Source organism: Bison bison, unplaced genomic scaffold, assembly GCF_000754665.1.
Source record: "Bison bison bison isolate TAMUID 2011002044 unplaced genomic scaffold, Bison_UMD1.0 scf7180017864341, whole genome shotgun sequence".
In the NCBI taxonomy this organism is placed as follows: domain Eukaryota; kingdom Metazoa; phylum Chordata; class Mammalia; order Artiodactyla; family Bovidae; genus Bison; species Bison bison.
The window spans coordinates 5,640,758-5,660,344 of record NW_011494913.1 but is presented as its reverse complement, the minus strand read 5'-3'; the positions used below and the strand labels follow the sequence as shown (position 1 = coordinate 5,660,344).

The 19,587-nt window shown below is 44.6% G+C and overlaps 1 protein-coding gene across 1 annotated transcript in view; it reads left to right on the top strand.

Moving 5' to 3' along the window:
- The window catches only part of VSTM4 (V-set and transmembrane domain containing 4), an 81,346-nt gene extending 62,066 nt beyond the window's left edge, over positions 1–19,280 (top strand). The window contains exon 8 of the mRNA XM_010854423.1: positions 17,891–19,280. Within this exon, the coding sequence (XP_010852725.1) occupies positions 17,891–18,016 (126 nt within the window). The 3' untranslated portion in view covers positions 18,017–19,280. The remainder of the gene's footprint in view (positions 1–17,890) is intronic.
- Positions 19,281–19,587: the final 307 nt, after the last annotated feature.

The window sequence follows — 19,587 nt, the reverse complement described above, 5'->3', positions numbered from 1 at the left end:
ATAAAGCAGAAATAGATGTTTTTCTGGAACTCTCTTGCTTTTTCGATGATCCAGTGGATATTGGCAATTTGATCTCTGGTTCCTCTGCCTTTTCTAAAACCAGCTAGAACATCTGGAAGTTCACGGTTCACATATTGCTGAATCCTGGCTTGGAGAATTTTAAGCATTACTTTACTAGTGTGTGAGATGAGTGCAATTGTGCGGTAGTTTGAGCATTCTTTGGCATTGCCTTTCTTTGGGATTGGAATGAAAACTGACCTTTTCCAGTCCTGTGGCCACTGCTGAGTTTCCCAAATTTGCTGGCATATTGAGTGCAGCACTTTCACAGCATCATCTTTCAGGATGTGAAATAGCTCAACTGGAATTCCATCCCCTCCACTAGCTTACCAGAGACGAATAGTGGTTTGAAAGAAACAATGATAGGACTCAAGAAGAAAAAAAGAGGTGGGACAGGCATTTTAGATGTTTTATAATCTAGGTGTCAAAACTGCCTTTCCCTAGTTTTACAAAACAACCAAACACAACAATCTGTTCTCAAAATTAGCTTATGAAGCCATGCCTTATCACCAAAGGTCTTTCTGATGGACAGTGTGTTCCCTTTGTCTAACAACCTGGAATGCTGACAATGAATCATTATTCCAATATATCAGTGGTTCTTCATCCTTAGGGGGCCAGGACGCACTTTCCCAAAACTCAAAATGTGTATCCTTCCAGTTGGTGGTGGGGGGACGGACACTAGATCAAAGTCTCCCCGAGGCCTTCAGGGGACCCCTGTTTCCTCCCCGTGGTTTTGGGATCCCTGACCCCACTGAAATAATTCGCACACTTCCAGAAATGGCTGTTGTCGCCCCCTTGTTTCAGAAGGAACAGTGCGTTTGATTTCCTTTTCTTGCCCTACTGATTCAGAGACCTTGTGGAGGAAGAGAAAACAGTCTCTGTGATGGGGAGGTGACACCTCGATAGCAACAGGGACTGTGAGCTGGAGGGTCGGGTTGGCAGCATCCCCAGACCGACTCACAGAGGATGCAGGCCCGTTGGCTCCTGCCTCAGGGTCACGCCTCCTCAGTGAGGCTCCCTCAGTGGGTCACCTCTGTTTCCTCTCTCTGGAACCAAGTCACTTGCCTGTAGCACTCTGTAGCTAGAAAGATCAGACTACCCTTGTTCTCTAAGGAGAAACTATCCCTTGTGAGCAGAAGGCTGAAGACACGGGGAAATCAGCAACATCAGGGGCTTAATTACAACAAGTTTCCCAGTGGGTCTCTTGCATCCTGCCTCCCCCGCGGATCCATCTCCCGCACTACAGCCTAGGGATCTTTCTCAAACCCAACTCCAGTCATGTCATTTCCCTGCTTAAAATACTCTGGTGGCTCCCCCTTGCCTCCAGGATGAAGCATGGCTTCCTGCAGCGGCAGCTGTCATCATGGTCTGCCGCTCCCCTCCTCCACCCCGCCAGCCTGTGTGGTCCAGGTCCCCTTACTGCTGGCCCCACGGGCTCTGTCCTGCACCTGCTGCCTGGCTCATCCTACCACAGGGCTGCCTCTCACCTCCAGGAGGGAGCTCACACACCACTTTCTTTTCTGAGGCCTCCTGCTCCTTCAACCCCACTTCTTCACACATCTGGACTCTCCTAGGCATCAGTGCTACCCTCTGTATGTCAGGGCCTTGCCATTGCCGACTCCCATGGCACCATTTAGTTAATCTGTTCTACCTGACCCCGCAAGGCACTGATGCCCTTGTCCCTGGGAGTAAACTTGGGTCTCCTGCCATCACCCCAGCTGACCACTTTCCATCTCAGCTGCCCCCCGTCCCCAAACGGTGAGGCTGGCTTCCGCTCCCCCACCTCCTCAGTGTCACCTGCCTCTGGGTCCTCTTCTCCTTGAACACATTGCCTGGGAGGCTCAACACTCACAGGTGCAACAGCCAGCTGTGCAGCGCGTTGGTTTCCTAGTCTCAGTCTTCAAGACAGTTCCACAGTGGCTCTTCTGACTGTGAAACATTCCCCAAGGGGGCTCCACATGTACCCCAACTTAGGCACACAGAATTCATCACCTTCCCCTGGTCCTGCCCCACCTAGGATATCCCTGCTGTCCAAACTCTAAGTGCCTTCTTCTCCCTCATCTGCATGTTCGTTGGTGACCAAAGGCTATCTGTTACTTCTCAGGCCCCTGGCTGTCCTTTCCTCCTCCCCGGCCACAGCTGGCCCGCATGCCCACCACCTCCCCATCCGTCTGACTTCAGGACCGCCCCCCGCCCCCCGGGGCTCCTTCAGCACCTGGCCTCACCTGTATCTTGGCACTTGTCATGCCTGACTCAACTTTCTCCCTCGCTAGAACCACATCGTGCCTTTTTACAAAGTGACCTTTATGTTTCTCTTACTGTGAAGGCTGGACATGGTAGACACCTTAGACACTGAAAACATTTTTTAAAAGCTTTTTAAAAATTGTGTTAAAATACACATAATATAAAATTTAGCATCTTATCCATTTTAAGTATACAGTTCAGTGGTGCTAAGTATATTCACATTGTTGTACAAACAATTTCCAGAACTCTTTTCATCTTGCAAATGTCTGTCCTATTAAATAACTCTCCACTCTCCCCTCCCCCAGTCCCTGAGAGCTACCCTCTGCTTTGTCTGTAAATTTGACCGCTCTGGGTACCTCATATCAATAGAATCATTTGGTATTTATCTTTTTGTGATTGGCTTGTTTTACTTAGCATAACGTTGTCAAGGATCATGTATGTTGCCACATGTGTCAAAATTTCCTTCTCGTTTTTAAAGCTGAATAATATTTTGATTTATATATATATATTACATTTTGTTTATGCATTCATCTGTCGATGGACTCTTGGGATGCTGCCGCATGTTCTATGAACATGGATGTGCATTCTCACCCACAGTGCACAAGGGTTTCGTTTTCTCTGCGTCCTTGCCAACTCTTATTTTCCGTGTTTTATTTTGTGCCCTTGCTAACGGGTGTGAGGTGGTACCGCACTGTGGTTTTGAGCTGCGTTTCCGTAGTGATTAGTGATGTTGAGCATCTTTTTCATGTGCTTTGGCCATTTGTACATCTTCTTTGCAGAAATGTCTGTTCAAGTCTTTCCCCATTTTTAAATCAGATTTGTGTGTGTTTGTAGATGTTCCTTTATGTATTCTGGATATTAACTCCTTTCAGATATATAATTTGCACATATTTTCATCCATTCCGTAGGTTCCCTTTGCGCTCTGTTGACTATGTCCTTTAATGCCCAGAAGTTTTAAATTTTGATTAACATTAGTTTTAAAGTCATAGACAACCTGTCCATCACTGTGTCCTCAGTGGGGGACCTGGGATCTGCAGACTGTGTGTGGAGTGAATGAGTCGAGGACAAAGATCTGAGATTGCAGCTCTAAGTCCTCAGTGCTCAATGTGAGGTCCAGGGACCAGCAACCTGGACATCGCCTGGGAGCTTGTTGGGAAAGTAGCAGCTCAGGCCCCACCCTAGATCTACTGAATTAGAATCTGCAGTTCAACAGGGTCCCAGATGAATCTGATGCACCTTGAAGTTTAAGAAGTACAGTTCTGCGTAACTTAACAGACAGTACCCAGCTCTGGTTGAGTTAATGCTGGCAAGACCGAGTCATCACTGGCCACCTCCAGAAATAGTTATACTAACATTTTAGTAAGACAGGTCAGCCCACTTGGGAGAATGGTGAATTTTCTCATTATCAACAGAGATGATTAAACATGAGAATCTGCTTCTCAAGGGTATTGTGACTCTCCCTCATTCCTGAAAACCTTTCCTGGAGAGCTCATCCCCATCTCAGCTTGGTGTAGCTCTGTCCTGTGGGCTTCTAGGACCCCTCACAGTCACAGGTAGAGAATTCTGACATGTAGGGAATGTGTAGCCAAGACCCGTTTGCCTGGGATTCCCTTGAGTTTATAAAGTCTGCAGTAAACCTGCCTCCTCTCATGGAATCTGAAAGATCAGAGCACTTAAAACAGCCAGAGGATGAGGTTCATTCCATCATTGTTAAAGGGAACCTGTCTTAGGACAGGGCCTTCCTTCTGCCCAGTGTCAGCCCGGGACTGAGATGCTAGCTCTGTTCAGTATTTCCCTGGTGTCTGGAAAGAACCCCCCTTCTTCCAGCTTAGTTTTCACTACCCAGAATGTACTTCTAAGACCAAAAAGAGTTTTTCTCTGTTCAGTAGCGGAAAAGGGCTTTGAGGCCCATTAGACCCCAGTGATGGAATTCTGAGAAGATTTTAATAATAACCCAAACTCCAGCAAAATTATTTCCAGAGGACATGCATTTCAGGTTTCTTGAAGGATGTTTATAATAAGCTGGAGAATTTCTCTTGTTGTCGTTAAATGTACCAGCACTGGTTCCAGTTGAATTCTACATGAAAAGGATATATTAACCTGCATAATATATGTGCATAATCTCGATTTAAAATTAAAAAGAAGGAAAAAACCCACAGCCACATGAACAATATATCGCCCCAAGTAAAAGCCTTGGGAAAACAAACAAAAACTATGCTTGTACCACGCTAGTCCCATTTTTAGAGAGATAAAAATTCTATGCCCCCCTCGGTACACATGCACATCCCGTTATTGTCACGGGGAGTTATGTATGTCGACTGGAGGGAAGAAGGGATGCGGGGCTTCGGAATGGATGAGAGTGGGGAAAACAGAAGTCGTTTCATTTCATGGGCTTCCTTCAGTCAGAGAGGGAGGGGCGAGCGGCTGGGTCTTTCATGAATGAGACGTGATCACCAAGGAGGCAAGATCAGGCGTCCCAGAAGTGGCAGTGGGAACATCCCGAATTAGGGACTCAGCCCTGATGCAGGGTTGTCACTTCCCTGTAGGCCAGGAGGTCAGTTCTGATGTCCCTCTGCTGCCTTGCGCTGTCTCCACACAGCTGCTGGGCTGGAGGCTTCTCAACTGTATCACAGGCCAGTGGAGGGTGGTCAAGACTCTGATGTTCTTAAGGATGGCCCAAGTGAAGCCATTACTTTCAGGAATCTTTTAAGACTGGTAGCACCCTAAGCACTCACTGGGGACCCTTTTTTGGGAGACAATGAGAATCCTCTAGAAGTGATACAGAGGGAGTCGTTCCCGTTGCAGCTGTGTGCTTTCAGGAGGCTGGTGGCTTCGGGACTGACCACCTCGGAGCTGTGTTTCTCCCATTTGCTGCGTCACAGATTCATTGGAATTGCTCTGCTGTCTTACATCCAGTGTTGACGGGGAGTGTACGAGTTGCTCTAGGGGTTGCAGCCTTTGACCCCTGACAAAGGTGAATAGGCGTCACAGAGGTGAGCTGGGGCCAAGGACAGCCCAGGCTGAAAGCAGGCTGGAAGTCCAACAGGGCCAGTCCACTGAGTGACTCCGCCTGGTCACGCAGACCCGCCCTGCCTATGGGGGTCTTGAACCCTCTCTGGGGCAGGCCCGTCCCTGAGTGTCTACAGGGAACGTCCCTGTGAGAGGCAGCTCGCTTTCCATCTCAGCTCAGCTAATTTGCTGCCTTTAATGGGCACTTCATTGTTGGGATTGTTGCACTGCCAGGAATTTTTTTTTAAACTCCTTCATTCTGTTTTATTTTTGTAATCTCATGGAGCAATATCATTTGTATATTTGATTTTTTTTAAAAAAGCCTACTTCATTGAAAACTTCAGTTTTGAATGCAGAGCACTTCAGAGTTGTTATTAGAAGACTTTTTCAATCTCAAATAGAGAATACGAGAAATGAAGTACCATTTTGGGGGGGAAAAAAAGAGAGTAATAAAGCATCATCAACCTATAATATCTGTAACATCAAGCTAGGCACCCAGAACGTCAGGAAGAAAATTTCTACGTGAAGCTCAGTTCGTGACAAACTAATGGTATATGTAGGGGGTTTTGTTTCCCTAGCCACGTTCAGTGCTCACTATTATTATAATTCCCTAAAGCTGAATTGATAAATTCTAATAAGCACATGTGCGGCAATAAGACACAGCCCTGTGAATTAAGCTTATAGAGCATGCACAGAAAGATGATGGATGCAAACTGTGAATTCAGTCATAGGTGCCCGTTGCCCGCATTACATATAAACCCAACCAATAAACTGGCATACCTACTGCTGTTCTATATTTGTGCTCCGTGCTTGCTTCGTGCCTTGGGCGTTGTGTCTGTGACATAATGCTCGTGTTGGTGATGGTATTGGTGCGGGTGTGATGAAGGTGGTGATAACGGTGGTTTTGATAGTAGTGATAACACACTTCACTTTGATGGCATGTGCCCATGCAGGCGCTACCCCAGTGCTTACTGATACAACATCGAGTAGCTCCCATGTGCCAGGTAGCAGTAGGTCGGCTATCTTTCTAGGAGGTAAGTTGCAGCGGCATGCTCCAGCCCACTCCTGTCTACTAGAGAGAGGAAATCTCTCTGGCATCTTGAAATCAGCCACTGTGGGAGGATTTACATATGTAAGTCAGCAAATGCTAGGAATGAATTTTCTTCCTGGGGGATCAGTTGCTCAGCAACTTCCCTGCATATCACTGGGTGCAGTGGTACATTTGGCAGAGCCCCTGCTCCCACTGAGCTGAGTGATCCGGTGAGAGGCTGATCCTTGCCCTGGCTTTGGCGCTTGCTAGCTCTTGGCCCCAAGCTTGCCCTTCCCTGTGAAATGAGGGTGGCAGTAAGAGGACGTTATGCAAGAGCTATTGGTGCACCAGTGAACACGAGGTGCTGTCGTTGCATCCCAGTGTGAGAAGACAGAAGCTCACCAAATGTACAGAGCTTTTTAGTGCCAAGGGGTGATATGCGCTCTGCAGAGCAAGAGAGCAGGGTAGGGAGCCAAGCAGGGACGTGTTTGATGGGGTGGGGCTGCCTTGGAGCGAAGACCTGATAAAGTGAGGGAGCAAGCCGCACTGCCATGTGGGGAAAGAACAGTCCAAGCAGAGAGCATAGCCCAGGCAAAGGCCCCACACAGGAAGTGCTGTCCAGGTGTGTCCAACAAACACGAGGAGACCAGCATGGCCGGAGCACTGGTCAGCACGGGGGACACAGGATGTGAGCTGGGGACAGACGAGTCCCAGGGCAAGATCTGGAAGGATGAGGATCTTGAAAAGGACCCTGGATTTTATTCCAAGTGTGAAGAGAAACAACGGGGAATTTTGTGCAGAGCAGGGAATGGCATGATTCAACTTATCTTTTTAGAACAACTATCTGTCGCACTATTTAAAAGTTACCTGATTTTTTTTCTGGGCAATTGTCTGAGCTCCAGTGGCACCCAGCAGTATCTGGTACATGATGTTTTCCAAATAATCTCTGACTATCTTCTTTTCTCTGCTTCTAAATATTTCAAAGGGACCAATTGTTAAAGCAACACTTGTTCATTTCTGTGATAAAAATTATAGTCATAAGAATAACTGAGCACTTGTGTGGCATTTGCTGTTTAGCTGCTGGGTAATTTTCTAAGTACATTACATTTATTAATGCATCTAATCCTCAAACTAACCCTGTGGGATAGGTACTAGTATGGGTCCCACTTTACAGACAAACAGAGGTACAGAAAGGTTAAGCAACTTACCCAAGTTCACACAGACAGTAAATAAGTCAGTCTCCAAGAGTCCATGCTCTTACCGCCAGGCAGACCCTTGCTCAAACCCATGAATCTAAGTGTTAAAGATTGAAGTTGATTAGAAGATTGAGATTCAAGAGCGAAGATTTTTAAAGTGGACTTCTATATGGAAGTAGGTAACCAAACACTCTCTTATTCGAAGCATAAGCGTTCTCTTGAACAATACTGCCGGGAAAAGTACTTTGGGAAGACAGCTGGGAAAACATTCATCTGCAGTCCATGGGGAAGAGAAAATGAGCGACTCTATCGGATCATGGAGCTCTCACTGTGACGCTGTGAGAGGTGTCGTTATCAGGAACCTCCCAAGAGCACTGTCCATAATTACATTTTAGCTTCCAAAACATATGTTGGTGAAATCTAGAGACATCCATCCGTCTGATGACTCGTAAGCCTCAGGCCTTTCAGGGCAGGGCTTCGTCACCCTCTAAAGCCAGTCACCTCTGCCTGTCCTCAGAGCAATTAGCCAGGGGCATGTGACTTTCCATCATGTCAGAGTCATTCAGGGAATGCACTTTGCTAAACATCCTTTGAATTCTCTAGACTCAGGAGCATGATGTGAATTTGCTCTGCTCATGGTTTCTCAATGACTTCATCCAACCCAAGGTGCCAACACACCTGGATAAGACCTTGAAACCTTTATCTCCATCCCCGGCTTCTCTGCTGAGTTACAGAGGCTTTCTAATCCTTCCAGAGTCCTAGATAACACTGGGTATCGACCGTTAGTCACTGGGTAACCATGAGGAGGGGAAGCCGGGTGTGAGTAGAACTCTGCAAGGCTTATAGATGGCTGGAGCAAAGGGAGTGGGGCTCAGAGAGCACCTCTGTCCCCACACACAGTAGTGCAGAGTCCTGTTCTCTAGTTCAGATTGTCAAGGTGCACCGACGTCTGCGGTCACAGCTGCCTGCTGGGTGTGGGAGTGCAGCTGGATCCCAGCCCCAGCTGAGGAGGATGCTGCTGCGAGTTATGCTGCCACAGCCAGAGGTCCCAATGTGCCACTGACCTCAACTCCGAGGAGACGGTGAGTTTAGCCCTGGCATGTGGCTCTAGCTGCAGGGTACCTTGGAAAACTCCCCTGGATTTTTCAGTCCTGTCCCTAGTCCGTCCTTGGCTGCATATTTCTACCTGTTCAGTGGGCACCTCTAATCAAGAGTCTGTTGCCACCCCACATGCTGCCTGGTCAAAGCAGAGCCTGTACCCTTTTCATCTTCTTCCCGGGCTGGTCAGAGGCACACTTGCTCCTTTCTTGGGGGCTAGGAGTCCTTTGGGGGTAAGACTGTGGAGAGAGACAAGGCGTCACCTGAAGGGATTCCAACGAGATTCCCCTCCTCATCCGTCGTCCTCCAATCGGTGTCAGCCTCACGCATCTGCCCTCAGAGCCTCTGACCCCCACACCAAGCCAGGCCTGGGATTCGCATAGGGGTGGGGGTGGGCAGGTCTCCTGGCCCCGTTTCCCCTTTATCTGGAGCTTGCCTGCCCACTGAGCAGTGCAGGCCTGTTCTGAAAACACGCCCTCCAGAGATTCGTACCAGTAAAGCTTCCCTGTTGTCTTGGAAGGTCACTCTTCCCCTTTGGGATTTTAAGATCTGCTGTCTGCCTGGCTGGCTCACCTGGGTGCGGTGCGTCCGCATCGGAGTCTTAGTCGCTGCTGCTGACCCTGCACGTGTAAGGTCAGGGGACTGCTCCTGAGCAGAGGGTGGATTCCAGGCAGGACTCTGCCTAGCAATGGCTGCAGGACCTGGAGCCATGAGCCTGCCTTTTAAAGACTGTTTGCCCCTCTGTGAAGTGGCCATGACCACTGGCCCCACCTCACAGGACTGATATGTGAGGAGTGAGTGAGTTAATGAAGATGAGTTAACAGTTCCTGACTTCTGTCTCAGAAGGACCACTTCTCAAACCCCGCTGTCTGTCGCCTCTCAAAGTCACTTCTGGATTGCGTCCTTTGTACCATCATTTAACATATCTGTCTTGGAAATGTGTTTATTTTGTTCATTTTGAGCCTTTATTTTCATTTAATGTGCACACCAGGGAACTCTACTTTTTCCTTCCATAATATGCTTAACTATAAATAAATAAGCCATTTGACAGACCCATGGAACTCAAAATTAAGTCAAGTTCATTTCCAAGGGAAGTTGATTCTTACAGGACATTTCAGGAGTTGGGACCTACAAGTTTCCACTAAAGGCTTTCCATCAAATAGAGCTTCTCTGAATGTACAGCACCTCCCCCCACCGAGAGGCCATAGTTGCACATGTATGGATGTTAGGAGGGGAGTGTTTGTTTTACCAGGTACTCCTCTGTTGAATAAAAAATGAGCACTTATCTCAAAGGGGGAAGAGGAAGTCTGCCCTCGATAATATGGATAATATGTAATTCTCTCTTGGGTAAATAGATTCCTGATCGTGCAACTCGGTAGAACTGCAATCACATTTTTAAGCTCTAAGGTGACGTTAGCATAAACATCGCATGTCCTAGTTATTGATCTGTTGCTGCAATAATGGTATTACCCAATTGAACTTCTGACATTGGAGAATTTGCAGTGGCTGCAATTGCATTTTTCTTTTATTCCTGCAACTTAATTCAACTTGCACATCCATCTGTGATCTCTATGAAAAGGTGTTGTTTTGCAGGAGTCTGCATAGATTGTTAAACCTCTCTCTCTCCTGGTAGGAAAGTTATTTCTTGGCTTGATTCCTGAAAAACATACCTACAAATTGAAGCACTCAGAAATTTCCAATGAGGAGCTTGAAGTGAGGTGTGTTTCCAGGAGGTACACGACTTCTGAATTCTATGAAGCTGACTTTTCTGGTGTTAGCTTTAGCCAGTAAATCCTTCCCCATTGACATATGTTCCATAATCATCACTCTAAAGCTGAGGGTAAGTGGGGCTTAAATGAGAAGTGGGAGATCCAGCCTGGAGGCTGTCATCTGCTGCAGCAGCCTCTCACCACTGGCAGAAAGGAAAGACAGGGAATGGGAGACATGGCATTTCAAACTCTGATGCTTGTAGACTCACTTTGTTACACCTGGAGTCCAGAAGATTCCATCACTGTATTTGAAACCTGGTCTGTGTGATCATCCTTTCCCAGTTCTTCTGAGGGGATGTCGTACAGTGTGGGAATTTAATTGGGCACAGCATCAGTGAGAATTTGAGTGCAAGTCTGGAATTGCTGAGACCCCTGAGGACAGTGAGAAGGTAATTACTGGACCACTAGCATCTACTTGAATGGCTAAAATAAAAAGTACGGACAGTACCAAGTGCCATCATGTGTGCAGAGCAGTGAACACTCTCAGTATTGCTGGGGGAGGTTCGAATGGTGTGGACTCCGAATGGAGAGCTTGGCAGCTTCTTTTGAAGTTAAACATTCTTTCCATACAACCCAGCAGCCCCATTCCTGGGTGTTTACCCTAGAGTAACGAAAATCTCCCACACAAACCTGCAATGAATATTTATAGCAACTTCCTGCATAATCACCAAAAACTTAGAATGACCCAAATGTCCTTCAGCAGGTGAATGGATAAGCAAAGTGTGGCACGTGACCCACCGTGGAATACTTAGTGATCCAAAGGAGCAAACTGTTGACGCATGCAGCAAGCTGGCCAACACATGAGGGAACTATTCTGAGAGAAAAATGCCGACCACACAGGGTTACATGCCAATGCCTTTCACATGACACGCTTTAGGAGAGAAGGCCTCAGCGACAGAACACAGGTCAGGGTTGCCTGAGGGTCTTGTTAGAGGTAGGACGGGACTGCAGAGATAACCTGAAGGCATGTGATGGGACTGTCCTGAGTCCTGTGGGGGCAGTGGGCCCAGAAACCTGTTCTTGTGTTTGGATGCCTGCAATGACCCGTTAGAAAGTCACTTTTACTACATGTCTTTTAAGAAAATTAAATTAAGAAAGAAAGAAAGTGAAGCCACTCAGTCGTGTTCGACTTTTTGTGATGCCTTGCACTGTGGCCTTCCAGGCTCCTCTGTCCATGGGATTTTCCAGGCAAGAATACTGGCTGCTGCTGCTGCTGCTGCTAAGTCACTTCAGTCGTGTCCAATTCTATGTGACCCCATAGACGGCAGCCCACCAGGCTCCCCCGTTCCTGGGATTCTCCAGGCAAGAATACTGGAGTGGGTTGCTATTTCCTTCTCCAGGAGATCTTCCCAACCCAGGGATTGAACCCAGGTCTCCTGCATTGTAGGTAGACGCTTTACCATATGAGCCACCAGGGAAGTCTCTAGATTAAGAAGTGAAACAAAATTCTTGGTGTCCCTGGAAGACATAGTAGGAGGTGAGAATAGATCTTTAATCCTAGCTCAGGGGGTGCACCATGCCTGGGTGAACCTGTGGGGTGGAGGGGCAGGAGGTGTCACCCACATTGGAGAGCATAGCTCAGGGGCACGGCTAGAAAGATATCAGTATATATGCAAATAAATAAATTAATAAGAATGTATGATAAAGTCTCTTCATCCTTTGTCCAGTGAGCAGTTTGCCCCTGCTCCCATGCTCTGCAGGCAGCTACCGGGTGACGGCGTCGGGGCCACTCTCCTCGCCTCCTCCCCATGAACAGGTTCACTGAACTGAGAAAATTTCCTGTTACTCCTGCCTTCCTCGGATACACTGACACGTGTCTGCATCTGAGCCTCCATCCCCTCTTGCTCACAGAATTCCACTCCAGAGCAGGGCGGTGGGTTCTTCATGACTGGGAGGAAATGGATGAAAAGTGAGATTAAAGACACATGAAACAAAGGGGTTTAGAACCTACAAGACAGCAAGCAGCTGACACAAATGCGGGGCCACAGTTGGAGGAATACGAAGAGAAATGGGCTGAGTCTTTCAGGCCTGGAGAAAGGGAAAACAAAGCAAAACCAAACAGTCCTGGGAAAAGGGCTGTTGCTTCTCACAGGTTTAGAAAGTTCTGGGGCTTCTTCTAAAGGACCCTACCAGGACTTCCAGCTGTTGGTCCCCAGCCCCCTCCTGTTTCCGGGAAATGCAGCAACAGCAGGCCCGGGTGTCAAGCCCGTGTCTGCGGCTGGAAGTCCTGCCTTCACACTTTCCTTCATGTTTTCAAGTGCAGGCGAGAGCTGCTGTCAGAGTGCTTGTGAACAGCCAGTTCAAGAGTGTTTCAGTTTGTTTTCCTGACTGCTGATGTCCCGTGTACCTCCTGCACCTCCAGGACTAGGACAGGGGCTTGAAGGGGGCCATTTGAGGGCCAGAAGCTGCCAGAGAACTAGCTGCAGTGTGTCTTGATCCACTTTCAGAGACCCACTCACTGCACACCAGTTCCTGAATTGCCTTACACATCAGGAGTGCTTCTTTATCTTAAATCTAAACACGTTCGTGTCGGCAAGACACCACCTGAAATGCAGGTGGGGCCCTATGGCGGGCCCTCACCCTGGCTCTGCGCGGCTGCAGCTGCCCCTAACCTTGACCTTGCGCTCCTGGCTCCCAGTCTCGCTCCCAGCTCTGTAGTCTTCCCTGTCGTTGCTGTTGTCTGTTGTTCCAGTCACTAAGTCAAGTCGGATTCTCTGTGACCCCATGGACTGCAGCCCACCAGGCTTTTCTGTCCTTGGGATTCTCCAGGCAAGAATACTGGAGTGGGTTGCCATTTCCTTCTCCAGGAGATCTTTCCAACCCAGGATCAAACCTGCATCTCCTGCATTGGCAGGCAGATTCCTTACCCCTGAGCCAACGGGGAAGCTGAGTCTTACCTACTCTCACTGATATGCCAATGTTATTCTCTAAGCTGCTTCTTAATGCACCTAAGCCTTCCCTTAAAGCATCAGTGCAGAGAAAGGTAGCTGAGTGAAAACTGGTGAGAAGTCTACATTTTCCACTTTTTAGTGGCGGTAAGAAATTTATTTCTAGTTAAACAAGCTGGGAAATGTAATTAAGCACATGGTTGATGGGGATAGCCAAGGATGCATGCCAGAAAAACAATAGGTTCTTTAAAGGTGCCAAGGACTGATATTATGCATCTCCTGTTGGAAACTGTATACACTTCACAATTCAGAGCCTCTTGTGTGCCGCCTCGTATCTTCAATCAAATTATTATATTCCAGAAATATGCATAAGGGAAATGATTCGACACATTTTATGGTGGGTTGTTGCTTGTAGCAGTAATTGAAGTACCTTTCCACTTATGAAAGTACTAATTTTATTTGTTTTTATTGCTTTTCTAGATGCAATTATTTATTTAGTGAGCTTTGGCTTTATTAAATTATGTTTACTATAGGAACATCATAAAAATGTATGAAAACAGCACATCAGCCAAGCCAGCCTGGTGACCTGTATTGAGAAAGCTAGTGTTATTTTTCATATCCAAACATAATGGAATAACTTAAGAATAAACAGATAATCTACGCTAGGAAACAATGCAGTTTCAGAGTAATGTGATCAAACACCTGGACAATATGATTTCATAAATCTTGGTTCTAAAATTTACATGAGTTGGGTTTTGTGTGCTTATTTGAGGACACATGACATTTCTAAACGGAATCATTATAACGTGAAATGTAACTAAACCGAAAGGCAAGAGGTAAATGGCGTTTTTGTTGGCTGGTGAGATGTGGATGACTAAAAATAACGGTGAAGATCTTTGGTATAAACGGACAAGCAGGAGGCTCTGACCCACGTAACTGCCCTTGACTCTGAATTTAAACAGAGCCAGGTGATTATGAAGGTCGCCTGCTGGTGCCCCTCGCTAGCAGGTACTGCTGTAAGTAGTTCTTTACATTCTCCTCCCTGTACCTTAGTGTGATGCTTCATCTCAAAAGAAAGGAGGAGCTTTGCCTTTGGCATACATTTTAAGAAACTTAATGTGATATATACGATTTTTTTGTCCTGAATTTTGGTGAGTTAATCAAGGTATAGCACAAAAAATGAAAATAAAACCATGACAACACAATCAAAACCAAAAAATAAAAGCAGAGATGCTTAAAAGTGAGGTGTTTTTACAACTATAAATCAGTGGCCAACTTTTATGTTTCTAATTGTGAATTAAAATTAATTAATCTGCTGTTTAAATAATGTGCCATCTACAAGATTCAACAAATATATACCATAAAGGGTGAGTCTCTCTCCAACCACACGGTCTACTTCCCCAGCAGGAACCTTGAAGACCAAGTTCTTGATTTCCAGGTGAGTTCTAAGGGCTTTCTGAGCACATAAAATATATACATGTGTATTTACTCCCATACACACATATTTACACAAATGATAAAACATACAGTAGTCAGATGGCTTCATCATTCTTTTTAAAGACTGTGCTGAATACTTCATTAAGAATGGAATATTACTCAGCCATTAAAAAGAATACATTTGAATCAGTTCTAATGAAGTGGATGAAACTGGAGCTTATTATACAGTGAAGTAAGCCAGAAAGAAAAGCACCAATACAGTATACTAATGCATATATATGGAATTTAGAAAGATGGTAACAATAACCCTGTATGCGAGACAGCAAAGGAGACACAGAGGTATAGAACAGTCTTTTGGACTCTGGGGGAGAGGGAGAGGGTGGGATGATTTGGGAGAATGGCATTGAAACATGTATAATATCATATAAGAAATGAATTGCCAGTCCGGGTTCAATGCAGGATACAAGATGCTCGGGGCTGGTGCACTGGGATGACCCAGAGGGATGGTATGGGGAGGGAGGTGGGAGGGGGGTTCAGGATGGGGAACACGTGTACACCTGTGGCAGATTCATGTTGATGTATGGCAAAACCAATACAATATTGTAAAGTAATTAACCTCCAATTAAATAAATTTATATTAAAAAAAGAAAAAGAATGCATCAGACTCCTATTGATGCCCACAGAAGTGTTTCCATTTTTCGCTTGTACCAATAACATTTCCACCAACAATATACAAGAGGACTTGATTCTTGCTGTTTCTTTTCGAAAACTTTTAGTTTGTCGCCTTGAAAGATAAGAACTGACATCTAAGTGGTTTTAAGTCATTCTGGTCTTATTTTCGGGAGGCGGAGTCTCACTTAACACGTGTGAGAACTTTGGGTTTCCCTTCCTGTGGAGTCTCTGATCCTGTCTCTTGTTCTTTGCTTACTTTTCCAATGGACTGTTGGCCATTATTGTTACTCACTTGTAAGACCCTTTGATCTGAGTTGTGAATATTTTCCTCATTTTTTTCAATTGTCCTTTGACTTTATTTAGAGAATATTCTGCAATATATCCCATGAAAATCTACATGTCATTTTTCTATTGCTCCTGGGTTTTGTGTAAGACTTTAAAACACATATTTTAAATTGGTGAGATTTAAAAAAATAATTTTTAAATAATTTAAATAATTTTTAAATAATTGCTGAGATTATTTTTTTTAATTTCCTCACACAGTCTTTTAGCACTTTTGAGTTTATTTTCCATGTTAAAATTTAAATTTTTTAATTTATCTGGAATTTATCTAATGTAAAGATAGATGTGAACAATATGACTTTTTTCAATTGGCTACCCAAGTATCCCAACACCATTTATTGAAAAATAATATTTGGGTTAATTTATGCATGTTTTCATCAATCCCATTGGTGTCTATTCATTTGTTGGTATCACAGAGTTTTAATTATAGTAGCTTTATATTTTTAATGTCACTGGAGTTGGATCACAAATTATTCTTTATTTTAATAATTTTCCTTAATTATGGTAGGAAAAAATATCTATGACTGTATTATATTATCAAGAATTATTTTTAACAAAAATTTTAAATTTTAAATGCCTTTCCAGTATCTATAGAGATAACCATATGGTTTTTCTCTGTATTACTGTTATGAATTATATTAGATTTTTCTAATACTGAAACATTTATTCCATTCATTTATTTATTTAATTTATTCTACTCCTAGAATAAGATCCATTTGAGCATGATCATCTTTTAGTGTGCTTTTTTTGTGTTGAGTAAATCTGATTTATGCTTACTTATACACTAATAAATGAGATTGTTCTAAAGTATGTGACGTTTTTCCTTTCTTGTAATGCTCCGAACCAGCTTAATTATATTGGGATTATCTGTTCCTCAAAGGGATTTCTTTTGGAAGTTCTCTTATCACACTGCCTGTGCCGGGTGCTTTTGACAGTATTTTTCTCTTCTTCCTTTCTTCCTCTGTCCCTTTCTTTTCTTTCTTTCTTTTCTTTGATGGAATTAGCACATTCACATGCTGCTGCTGCTGCTAAGTCGCTTTAGTCATGTCCGACTCTGTGCGACCCCACGGACAGCAGCCCACAAGGCTCCCCCGTCCCTGGGATTCTCCAGGCAAGAGCACTGGAGTGGGGTGCCATTGCCTTCTCCAATGCATGAAAGGGAAAGTGAAAGTGAAGTCGCTCAGTCGTGTCCGACTCTTAGCGACCCCATGGACTGCAGCCTACCAGGCTCCTCCGTCCATGGGATTTTCCAGGCAAGAGTACTAAAGTGGGGTGCCATTGCCTTCTCCAATTCACATGCTAGTGTTTATAATTTATATTATTCTACAATATTACTCACTTTATCTTGAATTTCAAGGTTTTTGCATTTCCCATTCCATTCATTAGCAGCAGCAGCAGCAGCATTCCATTCATTTATGCTTTTTCCCTTCCTATCTTGATTAAGTTTTTGTTTATTTCATTGGTGTTTTTTCAGCATAAACTTTTGGCTATTTTTATTTATTCTATGGTTTTCCTATCTTCTGACTTATGTGTCTAGTGTTAATTTTTTTTTGGTTCTTCCTTCTGCTTTTGTTTATTTTTTTTCTAACTTCTTAAATTGGATGTTTGATCCATTTCATCCATATTGTTTAATATAAATATTTAACGTTATGACTTTTCTCCAAGTACTACATTTTTAGGTTCTGGCATGTAATATTTTCTTTGCCATTATTTTCATCATATGCTGAAATTTTAGTTTTATATAGATTAAGTCACTTAAAATTTCTAGGTGATAGCATTCTAGTTTTGTTGTTAATTTCTAGGACTTCTTGTTTCTGTCTCTGTTTTATTCTTTCCAGCAGAGACTGTTAGTTACATTATTTTTACTTTGGAATTAAAGTTTATTTTGTGGCCTCATGTTTAATCATTTTTTGTAAGTGTTCTATGACAACTTAAATCATATGGTGTTTAACTGCAGGACATAGTGTTCTATATAAGATGACAAGATGTAGCTTTAGGTTATTTAAGTTTTACATATGCCTTAAAATTTTTTGCCCATTTATTTCCCTTTGAATCCCCAAAGTGCTATGAAAATACATGCCTGATGAATGGATGTGTGACGCTGAGCTCCTGTGGTCGGCTCCAATTGTGTTGTGTTTTGTCTTATAGCCTAAGATCGCCGAGGAGAACTTGACCTATGCTGAGCTGGAGCTGATCAAGCCCCACCGGGCAGCCAAGGGCATCCCCACCAGCACGGTCTACGCGCAGATCCTCTTTGAGGAGAACAAGCTGTAACCCTGCGTCCTATTTAATATCTGCCACTCCAGTTATTTATGAAACTTTGGATACAAAGTCCTTATTTTTGTATTTTCACTCGTGCCTTCTGTGTGGTGGGAGCCTCTTTCCAGTGGCATTTCAGGTGCCCTCAGAGAGGCATGACGCTCCTTTCTGCGAAGAGCAGGGGCCGCGGCCCTTTGGATAAATCTCCCAGGACAAGATTTTCTGGGTCTGAGCCCTGAAGGGTGAGGACTCTGATTCTGAGACCATTCATGAGGATTTTCTGCTGAGCCAAACCCCTTTATGTTTTTTTCTTCTTTATCTTTTTTTTTTTAATCTGAATTTTAATCTTCTGCCCTTCCTGTATCTGTGATATCAAGCTCATAGTATATAGCTAGAGGAAATATCATTATGGGCCCGAGTGTGAGATGGTAAAGATGCACTAATTGGTTTTCAAAGGATCAGATAACATTGCCAGGGCACCCAGAGCAGCATAAAGTGCTTACTGTAAGCAGTCATTCAGGATAGCATCTCTTGTTTTAAGAAGATGCACTGACCCTGCTGACTCAAGGGCAGAGAGACAGACTGTGGGGCAGTCTGAGGTCTAAGCTGACAGTGAACTGTCTGGATACCCCAGTGCCCGTGTCCCCACCCATTATTGTCCACAGCCACAGGGCAAGTAGAACATTGTTCATTCTGAAGTGCTTCCAGCCCTTTGGCAGGGGGGCTTATCCCTGGATAGAGACTATTCTCCAAGAAGTTCTCACTTACCCTTTTCCAAAAGGAGCAGGGTGGTGTGCTTTTGATGGCAGAATAGAAGAAGGGGGCCTCTTGGAAGTGTGCCAAGGTTACTATCTCTAATTGAACATCCATTCGTGTACGAGCAAAGTCTTTTGACTGCTTCCCTAATGGTAGGAGAGTAGGAAGTATAAGCCTGGCTGGAAAAACGTGTCCTGGATACCCCCTCACACCCTCCCCCTGTGCTGGCCCATCACAACCTGCCTTGCTGACTCAACTTTGCATGTTAATTCGAATGGACTTGAGTGGGAGAGATGCAGGGATGCCTGGCAAATAGATCTGTGAGAAAGTTGCTCTGTGGACCTACATGACATCCATGACCTCACCGTTCTGGATCAGGCCAAGCTATCAGCTGTGTTGTTAAGGACACTTGATGTGTGTGAGTGCACTCTGGGTGGGTTTTTACTGCACACTACAGAAATTGTTTGGCTTTGTAATGGACCATGTATATATGTTAAATTATATATTTTAAACACAATCTGAATGTGAGTTGTGCCCCTCTGTACAGCCATGTGAACTTGGTCGAGGTTCTTATCCCCTTTAGTCTCAGACTCTATTTATACAAAGGTGAGTTAACCTCTCATAGAATTCTTATAATGGGATAATGACTTGGAAGATTCTGGACGCTAGAAATTGCTACACAAGTACACTATATTAACATGCATGCTAAAACCAGTCCATATTTTTAAAATGAAGTGCCTTTACTATTTAAAGCTCTCAGTGTGTTAACTTTAAAAAGTAAATATTTGTCCATGAACTTAGCTCTATGGTAACTTTCCCAAAGACCGTGA